General features: G+C 40.7%; 1 protein-coding gene across 6 annotated transcripts in view; it reads left to right on the forward strand.

Annotated features, from left to right (window-relative positions):
- The window catches only part of AKAP6 (A-kinase anchoring protein 6), a 257,193-nt gene that overhangs the window by 194,434 nt on the left and 35,811 nt on the right, over nucleotides 1-26,948 (forward strand). For all 6 annotated transcript variants that reach the window (XM_088671520.1, XM_088671525.1, XM_088671516.1 and 3 more), the window contains 2 exons: nucleotides 15,497-15,643; nucleotides 21,764-21,988. In XM_088671520.1, the coding sequence (XP_088527646.1) occupies nucleotides 15,497-15,643; nucleotides 21,764-21,988 (372 nt within the window). The remainder of the gene's footprint in view (nucleotides 1-15,496; nucleotides 15,644-21,763; nucleotides 21,989-26,948) is intronic.

The following is a 26,948-nucleotide window of genomic DNA, read 5'->3' on the forward strand; positions in this document are numbered from 1 at the left end:
TTGCTCTCATTTTTTAAATGTATGCCATATTAATACTTTATACTATAACCCTTACTGAAAAATCTAAAATAGTTCAGCTTTATACAGCAATCCTAAGCAGTTACTGGGGTGTGTGCCCCTCTGAACCAATGTATTCATGGTACACAATACACGCATAGGATTGGGATTATGATTTTGTTTTAAGTACAGTGGTACCTCGGTTTATGAACACAATTGGTTCCGGAAGTCTGTTCATAAACTGAAGCATTCATAAACTGAAGCGAACTTTCCCATTGAAAGTAATGGAAAGTGAATTAATCCATTCCAGATGGGTCCGCAGCGTCCGTAAACCGAAAATTTGTAAACCTAGGTGTTCATAAACCGAGGTTCCACTGTAACTGTCTCTGTTCTGATCCTTATTAGCCAAAACCCAAGCAAAAGGGGGAGGCACCAGCAAGCTCAGGGGAGTCCCAATATTTGCAGTAGTACAAAAATATTTAGCTATTTTAAGGGACTGTTCAGGCAGGGAATGGAAAATGATTGAAGACTGGTGATATTTTGCTTTCTTTGTGAATGGAGTACAATCCTCTGCATGCTCACTCAGAAGTAAGTCCCACTGTTTTCCATAGGGCTTATTCCCTGGGAAGTATTAAGGCTGCAACATTATTGAAAGACTCATAACTGTCAAATTGGAGTAGAAAGCATCATTCTCAGCCTTCCCCCCCCCTCCCATTGGGGCACTGTGCCGTTAGAATCAAATGCTGTGAAGTCCCATTGATTTCCATTAGAATGTTAATCATGTCCTTAAATTTGTATCATTTGGAATAAATGGGGATGGGGACTTTAAAACGCTTACCAGTAACTTTGGTTGGCTCACGTGCTGTGTTTGTTTTGTGAACTTTATCAATGTTACATGAGCAACTGATGGATGTTCAGATTCTCCTATTTGCCTCCATAGATGTATCTGTTTTCTCTTACCTCTTAAACCTGTCAGAAGCATAACCACAAAGGGCCCAGGTAGTTGAGACTTTAAAGGTGCATTTAACATGCCTGTTATTCTGTTATAACAGCCATCATAGGAGGGAGGAGAGGCTAATGGAAGCTTCCCTCCCAGGGCTAATCACATCTTTGAGTGAGGGATATTTATCAGGACTGCAGTGAGGGGAACAGATTACACCTCCATTCCCCACATACCACATCCCCAATCCTGGCCTTTTATTTTATTTAGAAGAAATAAACTAGATACGGTACATTAAATGCAAACACGTGTTTTATGTCACTGCTTGTTTGGTCCAAACACATACCGCATACTTAAAACAAAGAAACAGGTGTGCCTCCACTAAGATATTCAGATGGCATTAGTATAGCATTAAGACACAAATCATACTGATTTCTAGTTTACCTGTCATCTTAAAATGGCGTGACATATGCAAGTCTAGGCACATTCTGTGTACTGAAATACTACAGAACTGCCTCATGTCAAGTACCATGGGTGAGAGTCCTAATTTAACTAAAATCAGTGTTGTTGCTTGTTTGCAGTACAGCTGCTGGAATCTGAGGGGAGTTTGCTACACAACTATTTCTTCCTCTGCTTGCTGGACTCATCTGGGTCACAATGAGTCTGCTTATATAACAAATATTTAATTTTGGCATACTTCCCTTCCAACCCTACAATTCTATGATTCCAGTTTGAAATATTCTTCCAACCCTTCCTTCCTTCCTTCCTTCCTTCCTTCCTTCCTTCCTTCCTTCCTTCCTTCCTTCCTTCCTTCCTTCCTTCCTTCATTTTGGCCTATAAAGTACTTCTTTCGGCTTCATATCTTGTGAAGCCTTCATGCTTAATCTGTCCTGTCATGAATCTTTCCTGCCATTGTCATCAGCTTGTCATCTTCTTACCTTGAAACTCCTCAATATGAGCTCCTGTGCACCAGTTTCAGCCTTAAGCCCTAATTTTGAGTATCTGCTGCAAATTGAGATTGTGTCCATATGAACTGAGTCCACATCAGGAGTCCAAACTGGTATGCAGATTCCAGACTTGGCAGTTCTTAACTGGACGTAGTAAATTTTAACGGGCAACATTCAGTGTCTCATCAGCCAACTCCCTTTCCTCTCCTCCCTCCTCCAAACACCCACACAAACACCATATGCTCCAAAGGTTCCCCCTGTTGGTGTAATATTGGGGTTCAATACCCAATAACCTGTGGGTTCAGTCTGGATGGATAAAATCCAGATTCCAGAGGTCAGCAAAACAGGTTGTTTACTTAGCATTGCAATGGACGCCACTTAAGCCCACCCCCACTTTAGACAGTGAGGAAGTGCTGTACTGGGTAAAAAAACCCAGTAATATTTATACTTTTGTTGTTGTTCAGTCATTTAGTCGTGTCCGACTCTTCGTGACCCAATGGACCATAGCACGCCAGGCACTCCTGTCTTCCACCGCCTCCCGCAGTTTGGTCAATTTCATGTTGGTAGCTTTGAGAACACTGTCCAACCATCTCATCCTCTGTCGTCCCCCTCTCCTTGTGCCCTCCATCTTTCCCAACATCAGGGTCTTTTCCAGGGAGTCTTCTCTTCTCATGAGGTGGCCAAAGTATTGGAGCCTCAGCTTCAGGATCTGTCCTTTCCGTGAGCACTCAGGGCTGATTTCCTTCAGAATGTTTGATCTTCTTGCAGTCCATACTTTAAGCATTCCTAAACAACAGCTATTCTGTCTGGCTAAGTCATGTGGCATAGCAACGGCCTTCTGACATAGAAGCAGCCTTTATCCTTCCTCCTCATCTCCTTCCTCCTCCAACAGTTTCTCCTGCTTATGGGCTACTTTGTCCTCCTCTCGCGGTTCTCTTGCAAACACAGCATTCACACTCCAGCCTTCATTTGCTCAGCCCTTCTCAATACATGTCAGGTTTTTATTCTATAATTTCTGAAATTTCTCTGACAGGCTAGCCGTCCAGAGCAGATTTTCGGGGCATGTGGGTAACTGCAGAGGAGAGGAAGGGTTCTGTCCTATTTGCACAACAGGAAGCCTGCTGCACAAATGGGATGCAGCAATTGGATATCCACCCATTGTTTCCTATCCTATGGTCTATCTTATGGCACCAAGACTCATCCACTGGGGAGTCAGTTCCTTACAACTTCAGCATGTATGCATACAGTCTTACCCCACCTCTCTATCTGATGGAGGGAAATGCTTTTGTCTTGGGGAGGCAAAGTACGAAACTGATCTGCTTTACAGGCTGTCTTTTCAGGTTGTCATCCCTATTATACCTCTTGCAATAACATTAATGAGCTTGCTTTTTAATCCCCACATTATTATCATCTTCATTTTAGGGTGAGTGGGATGGATGCTGGTTTTCATACAATACTGACTATTGGAAATTTTTATTTTCTTAATGACATAGGTAGAAAAATACGGTCATGAGGAAAGCCTGGTAATGTTCTACAGGTGGATGGAAGACAATATTTATATTTTGCCCTACTGCATTTGTGTTGTAGCAGACTGCACAACCAATCCCACCCCACATGTGAAGAGGCATGCGATGATTGTCTGTGTAACCTATCACACCACCAATGCATGGATAAGAATCTATTGTGTCATCACTTGGGCTGTGGTTGGCTGTCAGCGCCAGGGGAAAATAATATGTTATTGCCCCAAAGTGTTAGGACTCTTGTACCTAATGCTGCTGTTGGAGCTCTTGGGGTCTGTTCCAGCAAGTCAGGAAACCAGACTTTTGGTGCTAAACACTGTGATTATTTTGAAATGTTGATATCTGCATCATATTGTGCCTCACTTTAACATTTTCTTCTTTGGGATAACATATCAGTTCAGTGGTAAAAAGCCACTAATATAATCCATATTGCATGTATTTTCTTTCTCAAAAGTTTCATGTTTCTGCAAATATAAATGTTACTGAAAGCCAAACATCTGGATGCCTAGGCTTGGTACAGAACTTGCAAACATCTTAGTGGTAAGAAAAGGTTCAAGGTGTTTTTTTAAAATTCTAATATTTTAAATAGATGCTACTGTAGCAGAAATATCTCATTCCATAGCATTCCATTGGAACAGGTTGTTTGAAAAACCTACAAGCCTCTCAAGTGAATTGTGGATACAGTGGTTTCCATAGTTAGAAATGATTCCCAAGTGGTCCCTGCATGTGACATAATAGCTTCTTTGGGGAAGGCCTAAATGCTGACTGCTCAGTTGGGTCAGGATGCCCCTATGCAGATATTATTTATTTTATTTCTTATTTAAATCTATTTTCTCTCGCACAGCAGCTAGGTTAAGAAATACATACATTTGCATAAACCATGCAAATGTATGCAGGCAATTTGAATAAGGTATAAGGAATATTGTGTATGTGTTTGAAACATGCAAAAATCTGCCTGTGTAATGGGTGGAAAATAGAGGTGATATTCTTTGGTAGTAATATTTGCAGTGAATTAATACAAAATGCAGAGATTTGTGGAATCTAATGGATCAATCTATGAGAACGTTTTCTTATGGGAGCTTTAAATTGCCTCTGTGCCTTTCCTGTCCTTCCGTGCCCCCCTCACCCCATTTATGTGAATGTGTGACCATTGGTAATGCAAAGGGGAAAAAACAGATTTGTAATGTGAAGGAACAGTTTGGCCAGTATGGGCTTTACATTCGCATTACAAAGCAATAAAAACCTTTTAAACTCATGCGAATACACTCCAAGCCTGTGCCTCTTGTGAAAGCACAACCTGTAGTTTGTGCCACTGCAGGTAAAGTATGAGTCCGTCTCCTCTGATGAAAGTATTATTAAACTGTCTCATGTCTTTGGGCTTGTTCGGGTGATTGAAATTGCTCCATGCAAGTTGCACTGTAGGGGGGAACTGCGTAGAGGAAGTAACCTTTGAACTAGCATATCCATGGTTACAGGTGCTACTTCCTGGCAATGATTCACATGAACATAGAGGCACATTCTTTGTTTAACTGCACATGCATATGTCACTGCCAAGAAGAAGTACTTGCAGTGCTGGGTACAATGAGAGAGCCATCTTGTGCACCAGAGCATCTATAGGGTTGCTCAAGGACCCAAACCAGCCCACTGATCATGATGGTATTTTGGCAAACAGCTTGCCACAACGGTCTTCCTGAAGATCATGAAGCCAAATCGTGGCATAAATTAGCAATCAATTAAAATTCCCACGCACCTAGCCAATTAGAAAATTTATGACTGTTCTGCTGGGATAGATTTCCTCTCCCTCTTACGTTGAACAAACACAGATATCAAAACTAAACCAAGACACTATATCCATTTATACTGTAAATAAAGTTGGTTTATTTGCTTCAAGTGGGCAGCCTCTGGAATAAAGCGGGAGTGTAGATTTGTACAAGTGAATTTGTTTAAAATCTGTATTTATAGTGATAAAGCTGGATGAAAACATTTAAAAAACCTTGTTGCTGAATAACTACCATCAGCCAGTAGGTCTGTGGGGCTTGTTCAGCTAAAAGCCACAATGATGTAATCTTGGCTTTGTGTCATTTATATTCAACCTAAAAAAAACAATTTTCCTGAATAGACAGGCTGACAACAATATTGCTCAGTGTTGGTTTTTATTTGGATTGCTTCCAAATTGCTCACATGCCTCCACAGTAACACATCATGCCTGCTTAAGTTTTTACTCTGAATCCCTGTCCCCTTTCTTGCCTCATATCTTATTTTGCTTTTAAAGTCTCAGTTATGTTTGTGAAACTAACCAGCCTGGCCACAAAATTAGGATGTATCTTGCAGAGTGCATTCATTTTACTTTTTGCATATTTTTCCTGAGGTCATGTCAAGGTTAGTTTGAATTCCATCCTACATTAAGACTTCTTTCACAGCTATTTAGCTCTGCAGCCTACTCCCCGCTGGGGTCTGCCCCTTGGGCACGTCAAAGCTTCAGACCTGACAAATCACACACAGATGAAGCTGTACAGTTTTTTAAACAGTTTCATCACTAACGTTTTTCTATACAATATACTTTTTTAAAAAATATACAGAAGTATATTTTCTTGATTGCAGTATCATGGAAATAGATTTCTGTATGCAAATCACTGTTCCATATTGAACCTGCTAAATTTGAGGCACTGAACAGTATGGCTGGAATTAAATTGCATTTACTCAGAGGCAAGTGCCAGGGGAACAAATGTGGTTTACTCATGTGTAAACATGTTCTAGATTGCGGGAAATGGGGGGGGGGGTTCCAGCTCTGTTATGCTTCCCTGTGTCTTAAGGGGGGGGGAGCTGGATCCCTCCTCAAGTGCCCTGCTAAGATATGCTGCAATCTCCCACCCAGTCTCAGTTTAACCACCACTTTCCATTGATACATGTCTTGCAGGGGTGTTGTAATAATTTCTAAGGTAGTATTTGTGAACTGCTTTGAACACTGAAAATTGTAAATATTAAAAGTACTCCACATGGTGTGTGTTTTTTTAGCAATGATCAGCAGGGCACGACTCCAATGGTCACCCTAATAATATGTGTTAAATGTATAAATATTTGGAACCTAATTAATTGAGTGATTAATGGCATTATTAACACCTATGGGAAAAGAATAGAGCCTAAGTTAATAAAGACAGGTAAATACTCAAAGGTAGTGCCTAGCTTGTGTCATTGTGGTTTGCAGAGGCAATTTTTATTGACCTCATTTGGGCTACTTTAAAGACTAATGGGGTCAAAATGTATCTCTGTGTTAAGAAATGCATATGCCTCCATAAAACTTTAGTGTTGCTTTGCATGTATGTATTTCAAGCTGACACATGAACAAACAGCATGAAAATTTGGAGGGCCTTTTGTGAACAGAAATAGTTTTACAGTTTAAATAGTTTTACAGTTGTGTGGCATGCATTTGGAAATAGTGCATAAACTTTGGGATATCTGTAAATCTAGTTGTACAACTTAATTTCCTGTACGAATAAATGAAGCTGAATTTTTTGGCTTCTAATGAGCATATTAGCTAACAACAATATACCCTTAACAGGCTCAAGCAGTTAAGGATTTTTAAAAAGCGGCTTACTGTCTTTCCCATCTTTTATGGGCCAAAATCTACTGCCTTCTACAAATTACTTGATTGACTGATGAAGTGCCATAATTATAGCTGCGTTGCCATTTTGACAAAGCCGCAATAACAGATTGTAGTTTAGTTCCCACTCCAGGCATACCATCCTTTGCATAACAAAAACCCAGTTTTACTGGTCTAATTCTTATTCAGAACAAAAGGCACCTGGAGATGTTAACTGTATACTAACAAGGAAACTTCAAAGCTAGGGGAAAATAATAACATTGGAGTACAACTGGGTTCTTTTTTTTTTTTTTGGTACAGTTATTTCAGGAGGAATGGTATCTAATGAAGAGTTGTCTAAAGGGCTGCTTGTTTGGAACTAATTAAAGACAGATCTCCTAAATAGCAAAAGGATCATGGGAATTACATTAGGTGTCTGGAGACTTGTTATTCTTTTGGCACTCTGAGTGGATTGTTGAAGTTGTTAGTCTAGAAATAAAAGCATCCTAATAAAACTCCTGTCCCTTCTCTCCCTCCCCCCCCCCTTCTCCCTCCCCACACTGCTGTTGGCTAAAATCCACTGTATTTGTGCTGCTGCTGTTGTTGCAATAAGATTCATATCAGTGCTCCAGAGTTCTGAAGAAAACATTTTTTTGCATTAACACATTACGGTGAGAAGAGTCCTGTGCTTTCGCTCCATGCATTTTCAGCCTTCAATTAACGTGAAAGCAGTACAATGCCTGTGCAACTTCTCTTGCCTAGTGGTGCACCATTTATCATTGCAGTTTTACATTGACCTTGACACCCACTTCATTAGAATAAAGATTGTCTACCATTTAGGTTACATTGTTCCTCTGCACAGAGACCCCATGCAAATTTCTGTTCAGATAGAAGAGCTGTGAGCCTGTCAGAGGTCATCTGCATTAAATGATTGCAGCTATTTTCCAACTGCTTCTTTTCATTCTACTCAATTCAGGCTAGGAGGATCAATCAAGCCTTCTGCCTGAAACAGTGGGACTGCTGGGAATATAACTGTTTTTGGTGGTACTGGATATGCCCTAAACAGTATTAAATATTTAATATAAACTCATTAAAGGGCACAAAAGATATTACAGTTACAGTAAAAATTTAAATGGTTGGATCACCTCCTTTCAAAAAAGCAGAATGATTGGTATAAATCTTATATTTTATTATGGATAAAAATGAGTCCATCAAGTTATCAGAAGAGCTTTTCTTCCCTAGAATTATATTGGTGACATAACCGGGGGGGGGGGGCTAATATGAAAAAGAGGAAGGATTGGTCTAGAAACAAAATCATTTCTTCTATTTATTTATTTTTGCAATAAATAGCGGGATCACTGAGCTTTGGTTATTTACACAAGGCTGTGGGTTTTTCTTTTTCTTTTCTTTTGTTTTGGCCCTTATTATTATTTGTTCTCAAAAGAGAACCTAAATAGGAATAAGTTACTGGTCTCCTCCTTGAGTTTTCAGAGTGATATAATTGGAATTAAATTATTAATGAGAGATATTTTTAAAAAAGATTGTTTTATGATCTTCTATTAGGGGATTTGCAATTCATTTTAATATCTTTAGTTTGATTTATATTAAAAATAATGCAATCTATGTCCAATTAACAATACATGGCCAAAGTAATGTGATTTTTAGATCATGTGAATGGAATGAACTGGAAGAGGAAAACAAATTCTTAGCCTCAGATGTAATTTGCTGTGTGAGTTCTGGCAATTTTAAATGACATTGCACTTTTTTCTCTCTCAAGGCTCAGCAGCAAATTTATCCCAATCAAGGAAACTTATTATTAATTTACAAGGACAACTGTAGGAGTCTTTATAATTTCCCTGTGCAATTATTTGCCATAAATTGATAGTAAGAGAAGGCAAGAAGTTTGCAAGAACTAATGGCTGCTATTTGTCTAGACGAAACACTAATCCAAGGACCCGAACACCATCCAGACACTCCGCTTGTATTGACTGTGTATGAAATATAACCAAGCCTCCGGACTGTTTGTAAATGTCTCGCTTTGGTATTGCGAAAAAGGTGAATGTCTAAGAGCCGTTGTGAAGGGTAGTCTGGCCTCTAGCAGATTCCTTCACTCTCTGCTTGTATACAGCTGAGCTTTGGACCCTGGACTTTGGAATAAAGGGAGTCTTTGTTCATCAATGAATGGCATTAGGCATGGGCTTCCTAAGGGGCCACCATGAAGCCTAGGCATGAAGAGTACAAACACTAGCCAGAAAGCACAGTATGAGTGTATATGTAGACAGATGACAAGACACAATATCGTGCATGTGTATGCTCTAATGCAATGTACATTTATGACTATAATTAGAGAGAGTATCCACATGGCATCCAAAAATAGGCATTTTTATTGCCAGTAGAGATGAGAGTGGTTTTTGTTTTTTCGTTTTGTTTTTTTGGGGGGGTTGTTTGTTTTTGTTGTTGCAAATAATATGTGCGTGTGTGTTTATGTTTGGCATGTGCTTTCCTGCAGGAGAAACTCTTTAAAAAACTTTCAAAGTATAAAGGACTGAGTGAAACCTAATGCATCTCACTTAATTCCTAAAGTGAGTGTAAAATGCATTGGGTAAATGCATAAAATGTCAAAAAAGAGCGGGCACCACTCAAATAATATATAACCTGCTTCCAGTAATGGAGAAATGGTCACTGGCTTAATTCTTCTATCCGTGTGTTCAGTGTGTCTCGTCTCTTTTCACTATAACCAACAGAAGCACCATACAAAAGTCTTACAATGGATGTCTTAATCTCTGTGTGTGCTTTTAGAGCATTATTTTGAATTCCATCGCGCAGCCTTCCTCTCCCCACCCACCCCCCTTTCCTCTTCTGAAGTTTTATTACAACAGAATTCCCAGGGAGCTTTAGGAGAAAGGGGTGCATAATATTGCCCTAACGTTTCGCTCCAGGGAGGGAATATGTATCCAGGCCCTGAGCATTTTTTTGCGACATTTCTCTTTCAGGAAGCCTATGCAATGAAGTCTTAATATCTTTAGGGAAGGTATAAAGTGGATAATGTATATTATTAATTGTTATTAAAATTAATACCATTTGCCAGGAAGCTGGCACCTCCCAACCTTATGCGATGATTTCTTTCTTTGACCTCTCAGTGACTAGGCATCTCGTTCCTTAACACTGAGGGAGGCAGGGGGAAAAAGCTTTCGTTGCTCAATGAGCGCCTTCTAGGCCAGTTTCAAAATGGCTTATTCTTCTGGTTTCCATGGTGACAATTAATGCTGTTTCAAGGCATTGTTCCAGTCTCTATTTAGACAGAATTTTGGGGTGTGATTTTACACACACACACACACACACACACACACACACACACACACTTTTAAAAAGAGGAACCAGGAAACTTCAGGAAGCAGGCTGTATAAGTTTTTTCTAGATAATCTTTTATAAATTTCTTAATTATATTCTGACACACAGAGTTTCTTTTTTAAAAAAAAAAAAACTTTTTGTGGAGTTAGCCAATATGAATGAGGTACTGTTCTTTAATTAAACTAAAGTATTGGGAGGGGGGAGGGAGAAGTGGAGGCAGAGGTAAGAGAAGGGGGAAGTCGAAATTCCTGAACTCAAATACTGTTGCTGCCTTTTTCTTTCCACACAAATCAATAACAAGTATCTATTTGTGCATAGATACATCCGGTTAACTGCAAAATAAAAAACATTTAAGGCATTAAAATCCCCCCTCAGGCAGGTGTAGTAGAAAATTAAATATTAATCTTTTTTTTTATTGCAGCCATTGTTGGATGGAGTGAGAGGGAAGAAAGGAAAGGGGAAATCCTGTGACTTTTTAAATTCTTAATCTTTTTTTTTAAGCTAGTGAACAGCAATCTATATCATAACATTCACAGCCTGTCACAATGGAGCAGCCTTTGCTCACTTAATGCCGAGGCTAGAATGAACATGAAGATTAAATTATCTTCTCAGCACAGCATAAAGAAGTCCTACTAGACTAGGGTTGTGCAATACTGATAGAGGCTGGGAGGCTAATTTTGCCTGAGTGTGAAGGTGTTTGGGGGTGGCGGGGAGAGGCAACAAGCATTAGCAATGCCACATAGTGCTATCAGAACCTCAGCTCAGCTCAGTGCAGTAACCTCTTCCTCCACATTGTAACAAATAACTTTGCTTTTAATTTCTGTACCTGGAAACAAAATGCTTGCTGTTCTTTTCGTAACCGGTATGTCTTGCAATCAAATGGATTTTTTTCTCTCCAGCTTTTCCTTCCTGCCACTGTATAATACATTTTCTATCAATCACCATCTTTCATCATGCTGTTTATACAGTAGGTTACATAGTGAGGAAGGCTGAAAGCATACAGAAAGCCTAACTTATTTATTTTTTAATGTAATCATCTTTCATAGCATCTGTCACCGAGACTTGCTGTTAACGCTGCATAGCAGAACCAGTTTGTTTAGCAGAAAAATTAAATGATATACGTATTAAGTCTTTAGGATAACTAGAACATTATTGTTAGGAAGCATATGCTAGCCGTTTTGTTCTTTTATTGATCTTCTCCAACTCAAAGAGCGTTGCCAAAAATGTTTTTTTTTTTAGTCAACAGCACCGGAACCCAGCCTATTGCAGGTGAAAAAATATTAACTAGCCAAGTCCACAACAGTGTCAGACAGCTAGAGGACTCCCTTAGTCTATTAATCCACTTTCAAATAAATAAATAACCACAAAAGAAGCAAAACCAACTGGGTCTCAGTGCCTCACTGACATGGGCTTGGATTTCCCATGATATTATGCATACTTACAGAAATAATTATGTAAATCCTTTTCAGCTATATCATCTTTAAATAGAAATCAGATTACATAAAGCAGATTGTAATCTCCTCTAGTCACCCTTTCCAGCTGAAAAGGCAATCATATAGAGCCAACAAGCATACTTGTTGGCAATTTTAGCCAAGGGAAACGGTTATCTGCTGTGTGATCCAGTCCCATACTGTAATTCCAAACCTGATTGCCTCTTGTTAACGCACCTCATGAGAAACGACATCTCCTTTTCACATATCAGAAAGACAACTTCCTGGTATAAATCTAGACAATCCCTTGGTTGCTTGCTATGCATATTCATGCTTATTTTGGATACACCAACACCTGATCAGCGTTCATTAATAATGAGTAATGCGTTAAATCACCTCATTTAAAACATTTTGCTCTGTGATCCACAAATGACTAATATTTGAAGTTGGCAAAATATAAATGATGTTCATGTGCAGTGCAAATGAAAGATTAAAATATGAAACTAACAATATGCAAACATATTCATGCAAATGCCGGGGATCTATTAGCTGAAACAGTGATTTCACACCTTTCTTGTTTTCTGCTAAGTACTCTCCAATTGTAGTTTTGTTTTGTTTTGTTTTGTCAGAGTACTGTTCATGGATCTGGCAAAAGCGCCCATGTTTTAAACATTCTTTATTCTAGTCTGACTTTGTTAAGTGTTGGCCTTTTTCAACACCCCTCCCTTGCAACAGCAACAGGAGTAGCTTACTTCAATGAGTTTCAAGGGAAGGAAGCATAATGTTTAGCATGCAATTTGCTAATAGCTACGTGTGATTTATGTAGGCCTTCTAAATGCTTTTGGGATAATTGTGCTTCATACTAGTATTCAAATACATATTGGCACTGTTTCTTGAAGCCCATTTTAAATATAGAACAGGAAGAAGTGTGAGGAAAAGGGGGAGAAAGCGCACACAGGAGTGCTATGAGACAAACTGGCTGTGTGATTAACAGGACTGTTGGCAAAAGCGGAAAACACACACACACACACACACACACACACACACACACACAACATAAAACAAGCCAGCCCCAGGAACAGCCATATCCCAAGGCAGAGCAAGTTGGTCACCCCAGGCAGCTAATTTGGGGTGTCAGAAAAGAGCAGCAAATTGTTATGTTTTTATTCTTCTTGCAAAGTGTTTGCAACTAAATAGTTGCACTAGTGCAAGGATTAGCGCTGGCACAACAGGATTTCCCCCTGCCCCGTGTGACCCCTGTGCCATCACCCCAAATCTACTGCAGAGGGTTGGAGAAAACCCAGGATAGATGTAGGGCTTGCATGGTAGGAGTGGGGAGAATGTTTTCCTTAGTGTGCACTGCATCCAACATTTATATTTTTACTGCCAGGGAGAGGCACTTTCTGCTTCACCTGCCAGAATAATTTACCTAGTCTTGTGATACTATGCACCTCAGTTGGGGGTGGGGGTGGGGGTGAGGGGTGGATGCCATTTGCTGTTCCATTTGAGGCAGCAAAAATCTGTTGGGCTGACCCTGCTCAGCCCCTTCAAGCCCAACAGTGTCCCTGCCCCCTGAGTATATACGTTTACTTTCTATCATATAAATAATAGCTTCTACTCAGTACTATGGGGAAAATATTACATTCTATACTTAATAGGGGATGCAACCTGTTCTCCTCCCAGACCTGGAAAGCTCAGGCCTGGGTGGGTGCAATGTGTTTCTCCACTACTGAGTTATGGCTCTTTCTTGCACTGCCCAGAGGTCCCCTTGCAGTATGCAAGCCTCTTTCTTCACCCATTTCTTATTGTGGTTATGAGTCTGAGATCACCTCTCCTCAGAGATCACACCAAACCCACCTCCTCCCTCACAGATCACCCCAAATCAGCTTTCTTTCCTTGGCCCCAGCAGGTGGACTGCAAATGAGAAGGTTGGGATGGACTTTGCAAGCCTTCCTTCTCTCCCCATGTTCCCACTGCCACTGGGAGCCACAGAAGGAGGGCTGTATTTTTTCCCCTCCCGTCTCTCACAGCAAGCAGCAGCCCCTGACCCTCCTTTGGTTCTATCCATTTCTCCTGTTTGTCCAACTGGAGAATGCCATCTTGGAACCCCTGCTTAGGTTGTGGAACTCCCTCCTGAGAGAAGCTAATCTTGTCCCCTCTTTCCTGGCTTTCCGCCAAATGGCAAACAATTCCTTTCTTAGGAAAGCTTTTGACTCTTAATTACCTTTCATTGTATTGTTTTGTTTCGCAGTTGGTTTTACTGTGAATGTTTTCTGCTGGTGGTTTTTTAATGATGACGTTTTATGTTTTATTTCGTTTTAAAAAATTGCATCTAGGATATTTTCTGCATTTGGCTTTTCTCTCTATTTTGTATTTCCTTTTATTGCTAGCCCTGTAGGAAAGGCAGAGCAAAATGTGTCTTTGTCAGCCTTGTGCCCCCAAATATTGCGGGGCTCCAACATACACCATCCCTATCAGGGATCTGCAATGAAAGGAGCTGTAGTCCAACAAATCTGAGGACTCGATATTGTATAATACTGTGTTAAACAACCAACCAAGCAGTTCCTGGATTCTCCCTCTTTCTCACATTCTAGTGTGACCAAGAAATAGAACCAAGAGCCATTATATGCAGATGATGACGCAGGTCTCGGCTTGGGGGTCACTTGGGGGTCATAGGCTCTTATTGGATTCTCTCAGACAAAAGCTAAGATTGAAATCAGTGCACAGCTAGTTCTTCATAGACTTGTTGAGTTGGAAGGGACCCTGAGGATCATCTAGTCCAACCCAATGCAGTGCAGGAATACGCCACTGTCCCTTATTGGGATTGGCATGATCAGTACCATGATGTAACCAACTTTGGTTTGATTTTCTCAGACAGCAACTGACCCCTCCCGATCCACAGTCTCACTTATCAAACCATTTGTTAATCTCAGAGCACTTCCAAAGGCAGATTCTTATATGAAATGAGATCTATGGGCCAAATGCTTTCCAGAATCTGGTGCCCTCTTGATGTTTTCAACCAGTGCTTTTTTCAGGAGATTTTCAAAGGGTACGAAGTACCGGAACCTCTTTTGTTGTTGTTGTTAAAAAGTGTGGCACTTACTCTTCACAGTGAGTACCAGCACCTATTTTTCTAGGGGAAAAAACACTGTTTTCAACAATGACTTCCATCAGACCAAGCCAGCACAGCCTCAGGGTTGATGGGATTTGTAGTCCAAAATATCTAGAGGGCTACAAGGTTGGGGAATACCACGCTAAAGTCTCTCTTTGGATTCTAGCCAAGGAAACAGATTGCAAACGGAAAGCTTATTAGGGGGCATAGCAAAAACTGCTTTCCCCCAAATACTGGGATTTCAAGGGACTGGAGAACATTCAGGTCCTGTCCCAAAGGGACCCCTCCCTGCACTCGTTTTCTTTCTTTGGTGCAAGTGAACAGTTGCCATTTTCTCCCTGGCATGATTTGAAAGGGAGAAGCTAAAGTGATGCATCCAAGGACACTGTTGAAGCAGATTGTTGATCCCGGTAGGAGACCCTCACTAGCCACCAGTATGACAATGACTGATATTTTGTTAGCCTATTGTTAAAAGTCACTTAGGAGCCATATCAATATACAGTATTAACAGAAGAGTTTGCCACCGTATTTAAGGATCTTGCTTTCTCAGATTACATGCTAATTGACGTTTTCTTTTTCTTTTTCAATAGCTAACTCAAGTTTTTTATTCTCATTTTAGAGGTACAGTGTAGAAATGTCAATCAGACACCCCAAAAAGATGGAATTGCTGAGTAAAGTTGAAGCTTTGAAGAGAAGTGGTGTTTTACTACCCGGCGATCTCCTTGAAAAAGTGGATTCAATTAATGAAAAATGGGAACTGCTTGGGGTATTTGCATTTTTATTACTGTTCGTGGGTTGTGTGTACTTTTTGTGTCTTGAAGTATGCTGTCTGCCTGATTTCTAATTTGAAGCACAAATATCTCTTTCATTCAATTCACTACATACATTTCAAACAAGCCACTCATGCTATTACAAAAAAAACCCCACACATATCCCTTGTCTGTTGATTTTTTTATTCCCTGCTTGTCTCTTGCCTGACTTTAATAATTTTAGTTCTTTAATGCCCCCCAAAATGTAAGTAAAATATGCCATGTATTATGGGTATGCACCAAGTCAACTCTAATACAGTATATCTGATATACACTGACTGTCATGCTTGAGTGAATGTTAATAGAATTTATTCTGAAGGTACATGTTAGAGACATCTACTCTTTAACTATTTACTATACCCTTAAGATGAAAAGTGGGGATGTCACTACATATTTCAGGTCACACTGATGGCTGAAAAACAAATATGCAAATTTAGTACAAATCTGAAGTCCTGGATCTGAGTAAGAATGCAGTCCGGGTAAGTTTCATGCTGCTGTATTCAGCTCGTATTTGAGAAAAGCAACAAAATAAGTTTCCTATATTTCATTTCATGCTATGATGAGTTCAGTCTCAGCCAAACATGAGATACAAGAATCTGGGAAAAGATGCAGTATAGTGATTCTCTTACCCAGACACCAATAATGCATGATGCAAGAAGCATTGTTGTGGATTAGATTATTTCGACTATTCATTTGTTTTCATTCATAATCAAAGGTGCCAAAATTGCTTAAATAATAATCGAGTGTAATAATAATAATAGCGTGATATTTTTAAATAATAAACAATAATGAATCCTGCATAAATAATAAATAATAATAATTCAGGCATAAGGAGTATTTTTAATAGAGGCAATAGATTTGCACGCTATAAAAAGATTGCAACATTTCCCCCTCCAGCTGTTGATGAATTCAGCTTCCATCAAATGAGCCAGCATGGCCAATGATCAGGAATGAGTTGTAGTCATAGTTCAACAACAACCAAAGGGCCATAGGTTCCCCATGTGGTGTAGTGGTGTAGTGTGGTGTCATGGTTAAGAGCGGTAGACTCCTAATCTGGGGAACCGGGTTCACGTCTCCGCTCCTCCACATGCAGTTGCTGGGTGACCTTGGGCTAGTCACCCTTCTCTGAAGTCTCTCAGCCCCACTCACCTCACAGAGTGTTTGTTGTGGGGGAGGGAGGGAAAGGAGAATGTTGGCCGCTTTGAGACTCCTTAGGGTAGTGATAAAGCGGGATATCAAATCCAAACTACTACTCCTCCTCCTCCTCCTCCAATCCCTTCCTTAGTCTAAATATGTGATTTTTAGAAAAATATATTGATTCAGAGAGGGTAATGCATACACAGAAGTGGACTTCCAGCTTGTACATGTATACCCTCAAAAGGAACTGTATGCAAAGAAGCCCTTTCCATTTCAAAAGTGGTTTGCCATGTGACATGGGAGGTTGCTGGTTCCTGAAAGGCTGTGTGTTCATCCACACTTGCCAGAAAAATCCTGACTTTTGTTGCTTAGTGCAGTGGCAGACCTTGGGGTCTCAAATTTCAGTGGCACCCAGTGTGAAGGCAAAATTCAGCACCCCATCACCCTTTGCCTTCCATTCTACATCGTACTTGTGGCAACCCCGAGGTTCCATGCCCAGTGTGATCAAACTACAGTAGCTGTGTTCCCCCCATTCTGCCTGTGTTCAGTGGGCCAATGCCTTGTGCATTTTCTATTTATTTTTTAAATAAACCATTTTGTTAAACAAACATTACATACAAAAGCCAAACAAAAAACAAACTAATCTTACATTAGATATTTCTAGACTTAAGATCATTATTACAGTATACACAATCAAATTGTCACAAAATCTAGAACAGATGTATGTTAAAGAAAGGAAATAAAGAGAGATAGAAAAAGAAAAAGAAAAGAAAAAGAAAAATGCTCAACAATAAAACTGAAAAATTAACATTTTCTATTTTTTAACTTGGAGCCCTCTGCAGAAAACCCATGTTTCTTTGCCCACTCTTGGCTTGTGCTTTGTCTGATTTTTCTGAGAGTATCTGCCCTGCTCTGCCCTCTGTGCTTCCCAGGGCTCTCAAAGCAGCTATAGCTAAGATGGGTTGCTAAAGATGCTCTTGGCCAGGGGTCAGCAAGGTTTACCTTGCCTGGGCCAGTTCACTCCAGCGGAGATCCTTCCGTGGGCTAGATTGCATGTGCTTGTTAGCACGCGCACCTGTGCTTTCCAGTGTCTGCGCAGATGCAATTTCCAGATGTGAATTTTTCGGCGCCGCAGAAGTGATTCGCCATGCTGTGCCGCGCCGGTTTAAAGCAGCACTATGAACTCCCCCCCCCCACGCAACAGGGTTATTTGGGGAATGATAGCAAAATCCCATGTCCAAGTCAGGCAATATGTGCAGCTCAACAGTCCATAATGAAAAACTGACAGGGGGTGGGTTTGGAGAAAAAGGAGAAGCGAGGAGACTGCCCCCTGCCCACAGATCCTTGTAAACTTTGAAGAAAGCTGTTCACGAGCCCTTCCAAAATTGATTTATCAAGAGGGCTAAATTTCTCTTCAGATTTTCTGTGCCTCTAGCCAGATCGAATTTTTGCAAGAAACTTATGGCAACGCCAGCCATGGACCAGTGTAAAAAGCTCTCAGACATGGGGGAATTAATTGGTGCACAAGCCATTAAAAAATATGGGGCAAGTGAAAGTATGGAAGTGCCCTCAGGCTCAAATCCCCCTGGGCATATAGAATCATCTCTTTTGGTATCTTCTTGAGTGTTTGATCAACTTAACTTCAAGCACAATGCTAAACTTCTGCGTACTGTTGTATCATAGATGATCAGCTGGGTGACCAACTAATCAACTTTTCTTCATAACCCAATAATCAGATTTTTAAAACGCAAATAAAACACTACCCTGACATTTAAAATGGATTTCAAAGACCCCTTCTTTTCTTTTTTCTTTTTTGCATGTTAAGATCAAGATGCAATTCTATATCACTTTCTCAAATTAATTTCTGCATTTACCAAAAAGTTGTTTTTCCCTCTTAAATGAAATTTCATGTATAATAAGAAGTTTCTGATTGAGTTTTCTTTAATTTAATTTACAAAACTCTGCAGAAACTAACAACACTAGGCATACTGTTTTAATTGGCATGATTACATTTTAATTGGCATGGAAAAAAAATTAAGACAAGGATTTTAACTTCTAACAATGGCAAAATAGAGAGATATGGTTTTTAATATTACTTTCATCTAAGGTGAACAGTGTGGAATGGAAATACATTAGAATGAAATGTCAGTGGTGCGTACAGTTTAATCTGTGAAATTTTGTCCCCTGTGCTGAATATTACTCTGTCTCAATTGCATATTAAACAACCCTATCAAGGCAGGCATTGGCATCTGCTGTGCTGACACAAATTGTGAATTAAATGAAATTGATGTCCTCTGTCGTATATTTATGAAGACGGACCATTCTCTGAAGTATTCTGTTTATGAAGAATTTATGATTGCAAACTGTTCCAGAACAAAAAAGTGGCAATAAATTCTTTTTTGTGACCCTACCCTCCAAGGGCATTGATTTCACCTCCTGCTGCTACTTTTGTTACAGCATAAAAACAATAGCTAAAGCTGGATTCCACTGAGAGCCTTCAAATTATCAATATTTGAACCATCAAAATAGAAGGGTGTTGCCAAGAATATGTTGTTTTCCCCTGTTATGATCTACCCAACACACTGTTTACACAATGCTTTAGAATAGATGAGTATCTGTTGATTTAATTCAGTGTGTGTTTCAAAGCTTATTTTAAGGCTGTAAATTATCAACACACTTAGTCCACAGTCATCCCACTGACTTGAACTGAGCTAATCCTAACCCTGCCATCCTTTAAAGATGTATTGATTAATGTAGCCAGATAAGAATCAACCTCCTTGGCAGACGTAGGTCCTGTTCCAAAGTAATTGCTCACACAGCCCCAACACGTAACAGTCATAACCTCTTCCCTCTGTAGGCAAAGCAAAACAAAGGAAAATTGACCCTTTACCTCATATTCCAGCTATTATCTAAGCTAGCTCCAAGCTAAAGGCAAGCAATTTCATCTGCAAAATAATAACAAATTTATTACAGTAAGCAAAGAAAAAAATTAGTCAATCAGGTGCATAAAATCTGCACTAGACTTCACTTACTCACAACACACAAACAAAAACCTGTGTCAGACTCTGCTTTGCATATGCAATGACAGCAAAGATGAAAGTTTTCTTTTGTAACATCATTGTCTTGACACAGCTGTTTTAAAATGATCCAGGCCACAGTTAGCCAGCTTTGGCACAAGGTTCACTCTGCTTTGCTACACTCCCATGTCCTCCATCTCAACGTCCTCATAAACCAGGGGATCTGTGGCTAGTAGGAGGAGATACCTGCAAAATACGATGACTTGTATCTAATGTGGGGCTAAGTAATCATGCCATTAGCACAAGGATTTCCACGTGTGCGACAGGACTTCCCCCTTCTCCCCCAACCTTCAGGAGCAGATTTGAGGAGTGTGCAAATTGTGTGCAGGAGGAGGAAGAGGAGAGGAGGAAGGCCCTGCTGTTCAAGTGAGAATCATGGCATTAATGAAACAGTTGCTTGGGCTGTGTTGGCAACAAACCTACATGAGAATGCAGTTGTACCTTGGAAGTCGAACGGAATCCGTTCCAGAAGTCCGTTAGACTTCCAAAACATTCGGAAACCAAATCGCGGCCAATCAGAACCTGCGGAAGCCCCATCGGACATTCAGCTTCTGAAAGAACATTTGCAAACCAGAACAATCACTTCTGGGTTTGCAGCGTTTGGGAGCCGAAACGTCCAAGTTCCAGGGCGTTCGACAACCAAGGTACGACTGTAATAGCATTTCACCTCGATCCAAAATTGCCAGTAACTACCAAAGATTCCAATGATTCTATATGTGCAGAGCTAAGCTACACATTATACTGCAGCTACATATGATATTAATCCAATGGCAACTTCTCAGTTCCAAAGTGCCCTACAGAAGGAAAGGACTCCTAAAAATTCCTTCTCCCACTTGCTCATATCCCCACCAATTTAAAGCCGAGTGAACCAAGCGAGGTCATCGTCACTAAACAATTTGGAACGTCTTGTTTATATGTAAAATAAAAAAATTCCTTCAGTAGCACCTTAAAGACCAACTAAGTTTATATTTTGGTATGAGCTTTCGTGTGCATGCACACTTCTTCAGATACACAGATACACACAGATGAGTCTGTGTGTATCTGAAGAAGTGTGCATGCACACGAAAGCTCATACCAAAATATAAACTTAGTTGGTCTTAAGCAGCCCAATTCCAACCATGTCTACCCAGAAATAAATCCTATTGAATTCAATAGTCTTAGTCCCAGGGGGGTTAGGATTGCAGTCTTAGATACAAAATGCTTTTGCAGGGACTGCAGTTGTGTGGTTTCCCGATTTTTGCCTGTTGTTCCCCTCCTACAGCACATCCCACACCACTTTGGAAGCTCTTCCAGCCCTTGGGAGTGGCTGTTCAGGGGTGACAGGGATCTGGGGTGGGAAGGAGAAAGCAGGAATTCTATGCTGATCCAAGCCAAAGAATCTTACCACTTACAATCTGCCGGACAAATCCAAATTAAGATAGCAGAGCATGGGTTGCAATGACCATTTGACCACACATATGCACCCTATATGGTGCAGAATTCTTGCTAAAACTTGGTCAGGGTAATATACCTGCCCAAACTACCTTTGAGTGAGAGTACTCATCCCAGGTTAATTTAGTTATTTCTATGGACTCATACAACTGGATTATCAAGAGGTTATATATGTTAGCTAAGGGGTTGTCTGTGCCCACCCAGAATAAGTAAGCTGCTTAAGCTACAATTTTATACCTATTTTCTGTTAAGCACCACTAATCTCCAAAGGACTTACTTTTGAGTAGACACGCATAGGATTGCACTGTAAATAACATATAAAAGCAATTATAATATTGGTTATATGGAGTTAATGATATAGATGGTCAGGTATCAGGTGTGTATGCTTTGGAACGTAAGATTAATCTACGGTTTCTTTCTCTGTTGCATTAGAAAACCCTAGGAGAGAAGATGCAAGACACAATGGTAGGACACAGTGGGCTAGGTGCACGTGACCTGCTTTCGCCTGAAAGCGGGAGCCTGGTAAGGCAGCTGGAGGTCAGGATCAAAGAGCTGAAAGGGTGGCTGAGAGATACCGAGCTTTTTATCTTCAATTCCTGTCTGAGGCAAGAAAGCGAAGGAACAATGAATGCTGAGAAACAACTGCAATACTTTAAGGTAATGAAACACACACAACAACAACAACAACAACAACACAGCATTAATACAAGGGCTGATTTTTAAAATATTAAGCATATGTATGTATTAAGCACGTGCATCGTGCACACATTTCTTTCCATTTGTAGCCATGTTAGTCTGTGTTGCAGCAAAAACAACAAAGAATTTTGTGGCACTGTAAAGACTTCCGGCACATTTGTATGGAGACGCTGCTTTTTTCAATCGTAGAACTTAATTTTACAGATAAATGTTTCTGTATATAAGCATTTACAAGGATCGGAGTAATTCCAGCCTTATGTCTTAACTCCTTATAACTGCCTCATTGTATTCATTGCTGAATTCCATATACAACATCCAGCTTAATGAAGACTCATTGTGTGATTTTAGGAACTAAAGTCATGAATTACTGTTGCATAAGTTTAGCATACATAAGAGGGAAATGGGGGAGGGAGCAAGCAGCTCTGTGTTCCTATGCTTTGGGCTATGGCAACACCTTTGCTCTGATATTTTGATACAGTCGTGTCCTCTTTTTGAGCTGTCAGATCTAGCAAGCAAGCGTTTATTGCTGCGGCTGGTGGGCGGGCGCAGCGCGGCTGCCGCGTGGCTCCGCCATGCAGCGTCCCCCTGGCAGCCCCGTGCCTTGGCGCCCCGCACCACCCAGCCTTCCCCTAGAGCCAGCCCTGAGTCGAGTTGCCCTGTTAACTATTCCAGCACAGATGATACTTCCTATACCATAGTCAATATGCCAGTGTGGATAGAGTTACAGTAGTCAATCTGCATCTTGATTACAACTGTGGATGATACCCAACATTAGTCATACTCAGAGTAGAACTATTGACATCAATTAAGTCTGCTAATTTCAGTGGGTGTACTCTGAGTATGACTTGGATCATATCCCCCAATATGCCTTGACTTCAAAGAAGGTGACTGAGGTGGAATTTAACTTCATCTGTGGCACATTCATATAACCACCTTTTTCAGACTAATGCATTAACACACATTCTGTTTTAAATCACACAAATCTAATTTTTCAATACAATCAGATATGAATCACTTTAAGGGGGGGACTCATAACTTGTGACATAATATTAATTTATCTTGCCATCTGAATGTTGGACGCCTTGCTTTGCTAGGTTGACTCTTTGGTGGGGTTTGGTGAATAGGATGAAGGGAGGAAGGACACTAGTTCTGATCTTCACTGATTGGGACCAGGATCAGCGAAGGGCCACTAATTGTTGTTGTTGTTATTATTATTATTATTATTATTATTATTATTATTATTATTATTATTATTTTATTTCTACCCCGCCCTTCCCAGTCAAGACCGGGCTCAGGGCGGCTAACAACAAGAATATCAAAGCAAGCATAAAAGAAACAATTCAATTAAAATACAGATTAAATACAATGTTAAAATTCAATTTTAAAATTGGGAATCTACAAGTGGAACCTCATTTAAATATCTGTAGGATAAAACCTTAGGGGAGGGTAACACCGGGGTCAGACTGAGTCAGTCCAAAGGCCAAGCTGAACAGCTCTGTCTTGCAGGCCCTACGAAAAGATGACAACTCTCCACAGTTATAAACTTATGAAACTCTAAGAGCTACTCAGTGACCAATTTGGTTTTCACTGGCCTCCTGAATTATAAAAGGATTGGTGCCTCCCTTACTTATCGGAAATCATTCATCTGGTATATGAAATGCACAACTTAGACTTAAAGCAGGTTCATTTTTGTTGTTTATTGCCCACCCTTCACTCTGAAGTCTCGGGGTGGGTTACAATAATGTAAAATACAACACTAAAAACTTGACAAGTACAAAAAAAAAACGCAGCAGGAAAATATACCGGTAGGTGCATGCATGACTGTCACTCTTGCATATTTGTCTATGGTTTCCCAGACTTCCTTCTTCACTAACACGTAGCATTTGAAGTGGCCCTGAGACTCTTTAAATGAATCACAGCTGGCTGCCCACCCAACTGCAAAAGCATCCCTGCACATTCATTTTTAGACCTAATTGTCCCTATGGTCTAACCATATAAACAGATCAAAAGTAAGCAATAAACTAATAAAACAGGATGCAGCAATAATAAACTATATGCTATAAAGTTTCATCATTAAACATTTTTATCACTAAAAGTTTTATCTTTTAGCACTAGCAACAAGAATCAGCGCACATCACAAATAGTTTATATGAGCGTGCAGTGCATGCAAAAAAAAAACCCCAACCCCCCCCCCAAATTCCTATGACATTCTGAAGGTTAAGGCTGCAATGCTAAGGCTCCTGGGAAGGTGCCCCAGGGACCATACAATATATCAGGTCTCCCTCTCCAATATCAGGCACAGATATATAATGTCGGGTCAGAGAAACCTCCTGATTCCCTGGCCCAACAGATTCCAATGCTGATAGCCGGGGTGGGGGTGGGGGTGGGGCGTGTCAGCAACACATTTGTGGGCAGGTTGAGTTAAAACAGGGAAACAGCTGGGATTCCTTGGATCCAAAGCTATCTCAGCCACCCAAATGTCCCTCTACCCAGGTAATGATTTACCTTTAGATGCTATAACGTGGTGTGGAAATAAAGCAATTATTTAATTAATAAGGCAGCTGATGAAGTGAAAGACCCTTCTGCCTGCCACTCATAATACACAGTGCTGGGATAAGTGGTAGCATCTCAGCTCCAGGTGGTTTTGGATGATGCCTATTATTTTGATCCATCCAAGTCTAGTTTTAGGCCTGGTTTTAGGACAGAAGGAGCATTGGTTGCTCTGGTGGATGATGATGGTGATGATGATGATAATAATAATAATAATAATAATAATAATAATAATAATAATAGTTGTTAGTTTAGTCATTTAGTCATGTCTGACTCTTTGTAATGCCATTGACCAGAGCACGTCAGGCACTCCTGTCTTGCACTGCCTCCCACAGTTTGGTCAGACTCATGTTCGTAGCTTCGAGAACACTGTCCAACCATCTCGTCCTCTGTCGTCCCCTTCTCCTAGTGCCCTCAATCTTTCCCAACATCAGGGCCATTTTCAGGGAGTCTTCTCTTCTCATGAGGTGGCCAAAGTATTGGAGCCTCAGCTTCAGGATCTGTCCTTCCAGTGAGCACTCAGGGCTGATTTCCTTCAGAATGGAGAGGTTTGATCTTCTTGCAGTCCATGGGACACTCAAGAGTCTCCTCCAGCACCATAATTCAAAAGCATCAATTCTTCGGCGATCGGGCCTTCTTTACGGTCCAGCTCTCACTTCCATACATCACTACTGGGAAAACCATAGCTTTAACTATGCCACGGGGGATGGATTTAATTATTTATTATTTCTACCCCACCCATCCGGCTGGGTTTCCCCAGCCACTCTGGGCAGCTCCTAACAGATTAAAAACAGAATAAAACATCAAATATTAAAAATTTCCCTAAGCATGGCTGCCTTCAGATGTCTTCTAAAAGTCAGACAGTTGTTTATTTCCTTGACAAGAGGGCGTTCCACAGGGTGGGCAACACTACCGAGAAGGCCCTCTGCCTGGTTCCCTGTAACCTCACATCTTGCAGTGAGGGAGCCACCAGAAGGCCCTCAGAGCTGGACCTCAGTGTCGGGCAGAACGATGGGGGTGGAGACGCTCCTTCAGTCAGAGGATGGTCATGGGGACTACTACTTTTTTAGTTCTCCTGGACCTCTCAGTGGTTGTCATATTCTTCTGGATCACTTGTCTGGGCTGAGCATAGAAAACTTGGTTTTACAATGATTCTGGTACTTCCTGGACAAGTGTTTTCAGACCATGGTGTGGGAAGGGCAGGACATCTCTCATGGCCACCAGCTTATGGGAAACCACAAGAGTTCATATCCCCCCCCCCGCCATGATTTTTAACATCAACATGGAATCATAAGGAAAAGTCTTCTGGAGATTTGGACTGCAACATCATTGGTATGTTGATGACACCTGACTCTACCCTGCTGAGGGCATCTGGTCCCATTGAGCAGGCAGGTTGAACATCAACACACACAGTTGGAAAGCAGCAATGAAGGCAGGAGATGCCTCAACCAGCACCAAGTGGTTGTGGACTAGTTAAATGCTGCTGAGAACAATGGGAGTGGCGAACCAGTCAACAGTTGCATGTTTGTTTCTTGATGAAGGTCACATCCTGACATCTCCAAAAGGTTTAGGGTAAGGGAAAGGGTCACTGATCTCTACACAGTAATAGCCTGCAGTTCCTACTAATAAACTCTTTGAATGGAGGCTCCTTTCTCTAGCCCTCTCATGAAAAAGTAGAAACTGTTTAGTGATCTCCATTCTCTTATTTCCAGTTGATTCCCAGAATCAGGGAATCTTGATAACATGCCTGGTGAGTCCAGCTCTCCAACAATATTTTCAAAGCAAGGCTTCTTCTTCTTCTTCTTCTTCTTCTTCTTCTTCTTCTTCTTCTTCTTCTTCTTCGATCACTCGTAGCCGAGTAAGATTGTCTTCCATAAACACAGATTTAACAATAGGTCCGTAAGTGACTGTGGAGCCCAATTATGGATCCACACGTCCTTCCACAGTGGAGACATTGGTTTCCAGGCAGGAGTTGATCACGGTGTGGATTTGCCAAGCGTGCCTTCCTCTTAGCACGTTTCCCCCTTGTGTCTGAGATCGAGTTTCTTCAAAGCCCACGACACCTTTGGTAAAGGCTGTTCTCCAACTGGAGCGCTCGCAGGCCAGTGTTTCCCAGTTGTCAGTGTTTATACTACATTTTTTAAAGATTTGTCTTGAGACAGTCTTTAAACCTCTTTTGTTGACCTCCAGCATTACACTTTCCATTTTTAAGTTCGGAATAGAGTAGTTGCTTTGGAAGACGATCATCAGGCATCCGCACAATATGACCAGTCCAAGTTGAGGCATTTATGGTCACTTGCAATCCTGCACAAATATTTGAAATAAAATTCACTTCACTCTGAATCAAGAAAATTCAAGCATTTCAAATTTT

Source organism: Zootoca vivipara, chromosome 1, assembly GCF_965207765.1.
Source record: "Zootoca vivipara chromosome 1, rZooViv2.hap1.1, whole genome shotgun sequence".
Classification (NCBI taxonomy): Eukaryota; Metazoa; Chordata; class Lepidosauria; order Squamata; family Lacertidae; genus Zootoca; species Zootoca vivipara.